This window comes from Notolepis coatsorum (assembly GCF_963971535.1).
Source record: "Notolepis coatsorum genome assembly, chromosome: 2".
Taxonomy (NCBI): domain Eukaryota; kingdom Metazoa; phylum Chordata; class Actinopteri; order Aulopiformes; family Paralepididae; genus Notolepis; species Notolepis coatsorum.
Genome location: NC_140166.1, coordinates 6296776 through 6302775, shown reverse-complemented (window position 1 = coordinate 6302775; position 6000 = coordinate 6296776). Strand labels below are relative to the sequence as shown.

Sequence of the window (6000 nt, the reverse complement as noted above, 5' to 3'; positions counted from 1 at the left end):
AACCATATAACATAATCTTGGACATGTTATAACATAACATGGCATAACATAATATTGCCCATATTGCAATTGTAAAATCAATCCAAATCACTTGGAGTGTGAATGTGATATATCACCAGAAAGTACTCGGCCTCTACTGTCTTTAAACATTGTTCCTCTAGAAACAGAGTTATACGGTTCTTTGTCTGAGGTAATCAATTATTCAGAATGGTCTCTATGTCCCTCTAAGCGCTGTCCCCTGTCCCTGTCCCTGTGCATCTCCAGGTCAGTATATGACCCACCATGGAAAGTGCCATCTGTGTGACGCTACTTGTGGGCAGTGTTCTGGTCCAGAGAGAGACGACTGTACTAGCTGCCCTAATGCCAGGTCCCTAACCACTAACCCTGCACCCTATTCTCACCCACTAACCCTATACCCTATTCTATCATCTCCCACTAACCCTATACCCTATTCTATCATCTCCCACTAACCATATACCCTATTCTATCATCTCCCACTAACCATATACCCTATTCTATCATCTCCCACTAACCATATACCCTATTCTATCATCTACCACTAACCATATACCCTATTCTATCATCTCCCACTAACCCTATACCCTATTCTATCATCTCCCACTAACTATATACCCTATTCTATCATCTCCCACTAACCATATACCCTATTCTATCATCTCCCACTAACCATATACCCTATTCTATCATCTCCCACTAACCCTATACCCTATTCTATCATCTACCATTAACCCTACACCCTATTCTATCATCTACCATTAACCCTCCACCCTATTATATCATCTACCACTAACCCTCCACCCTATTATATCATCTACCACTAACCCTACACACTTGCTTCAGATAGAAGATTTTGGTTGATGCCAGATGACAGAAACAAACGTTTAATGATATACTTTACATGTAGAGGTGTGTATATACACACACACTCAATAACACAGCTCATTCACGTATAGAGCTCTGTCTCAATTAGAAGCCGGGTCTACATTCATTGTGTATTGCCATTAACCCTGCAAAGCAGTTTATTTAAATGTTTTTACTTGCATTAAAATATCAGTCACATGCGTGTGCAGCTGGGCGCCTGTTTTAAATCATTAATTTGTTTGGCAGCCTATATGTGCCAGCAGCACTGTCATATAACGGACAGCTATAGGTACTGTAGCTGAGTGCTGTCCAGTGCTGAATTGGACAGCTATATGTACTGTAACCTGTATGTGCCAGAAGCACTGTATTGTGGCTGGGCGCTGTCCAGTGCTGAACTGGACAGCTATAGGTAGCTTGTATGTGCCAGCAGCACTGTATTGTGACAACTGGAAACAAAGTGTCATTTATCTCTACATTCACTAGCGCTGTCTCTCAGAGCAAGATCAAATTAATTATTTGTAACTGATATGTTATTCGATTATACGAGTTTTGTGTGAAAGGAATTAAAGGCCTGTCCCGTATAGACCCATGTATAGAAGACCGGTTGACTTCAGTGATACACACAAATAAAAACCAGGGTTATTAATCAAAGATTTATGGTACACACACACATGCATGCATATATATATATATATATATATATATATATATATATATACTGCTCTAACAGCTCTGGTCTTGTGTTGTTGTCCAACCTACTCACTGTGAGCCATTACCCCCCACCCCGACACACACACACACACAGGTTCTCTGACGACAGCCGCTGTGTTATCCGCTGCCAGCGGGGGCGCTATGCTCTGGAGAGGCAGTGCCACCTGTGCCACCACACCTGCCAAGACTGTAATGATGGAGGACCTGACAACTGCACCAGCTGTGACAAGGGTATTATTATCATTATTATTATTATTATTATTATTATTATTATTATTATTATTATTATTATTATTATTATTATTATTATTATTATTATTATTATTATTATTATTATTATTATTATTATTATTATTATTATTATTATTATTATTATTATTATTATTATCATAAGGCAGGGTGGTTATTCATTCATTCATTAATTAATCTCCAAGGATCATTGAGAGCAAGCTCTCATTTACAATGATGTTGAGAAATACAAAACATAATACAACAAATGGAAACAGAAAGTCAATCAATTAGACATTTAAAATAATTAAAAACAACTGCAGACTGTAGTGACGTTTGCTATTAAAAATGTAAACTGACCAATAGATACTAATGAATTGAGTTTTAAAGTGCACTGCAAAACATTCCAGGTTAGAGAGACTCCTGTAATCAGAAGGTCACAAGTTCAATTCCCACAACATCCCTGTGGAAATGCTCTTGACCAAGGCACTGCACCTCTACCTGCTCTACTGCAGGTAAATCAAATGTTTATGATGAAGATTATTAATGTTTCCTACAGTATATACAGTAGGGGTAAGACAATTCAACAGGGATGAACACTTTGGCTGTTGCAGGGATTGAACATGTGACCTTCTGATTAAAGGACTGTACTTTAGTACTTCTGTACCTTAGATAATACTGTACTTAACTTAACTTAAACCTTTATTGTATTGATGAAGTGAGCGTTCCTCAGCTGAAGAGATTCCCAGACTGACCCTGGTGGTAGAGTGTAACACAATAATATAATAGAATGTAATAGAATGTTATATAATATAATAGAATGTAATAGAATGTAATAGAATAGAATAGCTGTTTATCACACAATCACACACAGTAGTATGACATATTTACACTGGGAAGATCCTATTACACACACATACACACACAATGCTGGGGGGGCTACATCAACTCAAGGGACACCAACTGAACAAGCTGGTGAGGAAGGCTAGCTCTGTGGTGGGAGTCGAGCTACCTAGACTAGAGGTGGTGGCAGAGACGAGGATGAGAAGGAAACTGGCTGCTATCCTGGAGAATCCCTCCCACCCAGTGTTGCGTTCCTCATATCAACACTGGTTGCATGCACGCTAATGACGCCACGTGCACGCACGCTCCCACACATGCGCATAAATGTTCCCTCGCTTAAGCACAGACTAAAGACAATGCCTAATTGCCTCTACGAATGGAATGTAACACATTTCATTCACAAGTTCTGTGTGAATGTATCTGAAGAACGTATTTAACACACCTGACGACCGGCACTATTGATATGCAAAGTAGCCCAGGTGGGTACTTAGCGAGTTGGCGAGTGCAGCGCATTCTTGTGTGCATGCGCGTGCCGTGCACATCCGTGTGTGTGCGTGCACACGCTTCTGCTCACAAAACTTTGGTTGCACGGCATGCAACCCAGTCCCACGAGGAACGCAACACTGCTCCCACCCCCCCTATGATGAGTCAAGATGAAAAGCACGTTCAGCCACAGACGCATAGCCCCCAGACACACCACTAACCACCTCGGCCAGTCCTTTGTACCAGCGGCCATCAGGCTCCACAATAGTGGACAGGGACCGCTGCCAGCAGAACTTGAGAACTACTAGGAATATCTGATCACTGAGTGTGTCTGACTCCCACCTAAACGGCCTACCTAAACAGACAATGTATACCGTATATCACGCCATACATACCTGTCAGGGGCGGAGCTAGGGGGTGGCTACCTGGGCTCAAGCCCCGGATGTATTCTGAAAAGCCCCAAATCTATTTAATTTTTTTTTTTTTTTTTTACAATTCATCATTGTTACATGAAAATATGTTTGCACCAGATTTAGCAGAAGCTCATTTCCATCTGTGGTCTATCCAGCTGCTAACTGTATTTGAGTGAGTTAAGTCTTGGTGTCATGGTAGACTCAGAACTAAGCTTTAAATCACAATCAACAAGTTGACAAAAACTTAATTCTTCCACCTTAGAAACATAGCTAAAGTACGTCCATTTATAAATCAAAAGGACGCTGAAAACCAGATCCATGCCTTTATCTCAAGCCAACTCGACTACTGTAATGCACTCCTTACCGGCCTCCCGAAAAAATACGATGATAACTATTTTATTGCAATGCACTATTGCATTATTTTATTCTATTTGACTAACTATTTTATTGCACTGCACTATTTTACTTTGTATCAGTGAATCATAGACGCCTGGCCATAAGAGCATTCGGAGCATCTCTGCTCTCCCACTATTGAACTTGGGGGAGCAAAGGTATGCTCTTGCTCCACCACTTTTTGATTATATGAAAAATATGATATATCCCCCCCCAATATATAAATCTAACCATAACTACGTTATGGTTAACTGAGTTTTATAGTGAAAAGAGCAGCTTTATTGGTCAAGATTGAAGGCTCTATATTGCAGGAAATTGCACGTACAGGTTCATAAAAATCTGTCGTGGAGGGGGTTGTGCCGGACCCCCTCCAAACCACCCCTTGCCTGCCAAAAAAAAAATAAAAATCTGGGCTAAGCCCCGGATCTCCTACAATCCTAAATCCGCCCCTGATACCTGTGTATACTGTATACTTAGTTACTTACTTACTCTAGTGTCTATTGTAACTATATTTATTGTAATGCATAATATAACTGATAGGACATACAGACCCTCATCTGCACCTTGATTACACTGCCTACTTGCTCATATGCGTATACTCGGAGCTAATTATATTGTTATTCTTGTTTACACTGCCTATTTAAACTTTTCTACTCTACTATAATTTTATTACCTGTATTATACAGCACCCAGTGTCAGACCTTGAGAGCGCTGTCTAACTTGACAATTACCTGTATTATGTTTTCTACTATTACCATGTACCTGTACCTCCCCTCCCCCCTCCTCCATGCTGCTATGATCAATAAAGGAATATCTTATCTTACACACACACACACACACACACACACACACACACACACACACACACACACACAATAGAAATGTGTGTGTGCGTGTGCGTGTGTGTGTGTGTGTGTGTGTGTGTGTGTGTGTGTGTGTGTGTGTGTGTGTGTGTGTGTGTGTGTGTGTGTGTGTGTGTGTGTGTGTGTGTGTGTGTGTGTGTGTGTGTGTGTGTGTGTGTGTGTGTGTAATCTGTGTGTGTCTGTCACAATTTGTTTGTTTTGAACATCGGCTTTCACTTCCCTGTTTTTCCTCTCCCCTCCTCTCCTCCCTCCTCTTCGTCCCCTCCTCTTCTCTCTCCTCCTCTTCCCTCCTCTCCTCTCCTCTCCTTGCTAGCATGAATGACACCTGTCACTCTTGCTCTCCATCCCTCTTTCTTTCTTTCTTTCTTTCTTTCTTTTTTTCTTTCTTTCTTTCTTTCTTTCTTTCTTTCTTTCTTTCTTTCTTTCTTTCTTTCTTTCTTTCTTTCTTTCTTTCTTTCTTTCTTTCTTTCTTTCTTTCTTTCTTTCTTTCTTTCTTTCTTTCTTTCTGTCTCTGCTGTAGATAGGTTCGGTGTGAACCGCTACCTGTTTGGGGGGGAGTGCCGCGACGCCTGCCCAGAGGGCCACTACCACTCCTGGGGGAAGCGCTGTGAGCCGTGTCTCGCTAAGTGTAACGTCTGCATGGCGGCCAGCCGCTGCCTGCACTGCACCCTGGGATACTATGTCAAAGATGGCCTCTGTGTCCCACTGGAGTGTGGAGAAGGTGAGACATGGAGTGGAGGGTTAAACCCACCCTGAACTCAGCTGATGGAAAGAGTGGGGGGGGAGGGAAGGAGAGAGAGAGCTGTAGAAGATAGATAAAGAGACAGAGAGAGAGACAGAGAGATAGAGAAAGAGAGCTGTAGAAGATATAAAGAGATAGAGACAGAGATAGATAGAGAAAGAGAGCTGTAGAAGATAGATACAAATATACAGAAAGAGAGAGAGAGCTGTAGAAGATGGATAAATAGACACAGAGAGATAGAGAAAGAGAGCTGTAGAAGATAGAGAAAGACAGAGAAAGAGAAAGGGAGAGAGCTTTAGACAATAGACCAGTGGTTTTCAAACCTTTTCTGTCCCCCCCCCCCCCCCTCTGTCAGACCAGCATGCCCCCCCCCCCTCTGTCAGACCAGCATGCCCCCCCCCCCCCCCCCCCCCTCTGTCAGACCAGCATGGTTTGCCCCCCC

The 6000-nt window shown here is 42.0% G+C and overlaps 1 protein-coding gene across 1 annotated transcript in view; it reads left to right on the top strand.

Moving 5' to 3' along the window:
• Positions 1–282: 282 nt before the first annotated feature.
• Positions 283–6000, top strand: part of LOC311248911 (proprotein convertase subtilisin/kexin type 5-like) — a gene marked incomplete at both ends in the record, with an annotated part of 83281 nt that continues 77563 nt past the window's right edge. Inside the window, 3 exons of the mRNA XM_084338140.1 lie at positions 283–345; positions 1725–1824; positions 5337–5537. Of these exons, the coding sequence (XP_084194266.1) occupies positions 283–345; positions 1725–1824; positions 5337–5537 (364 nt within the window). The remainder of the gene's footprint in view (positions 346–1724; positions 1825–5336; positions 5538–6000) is intronic.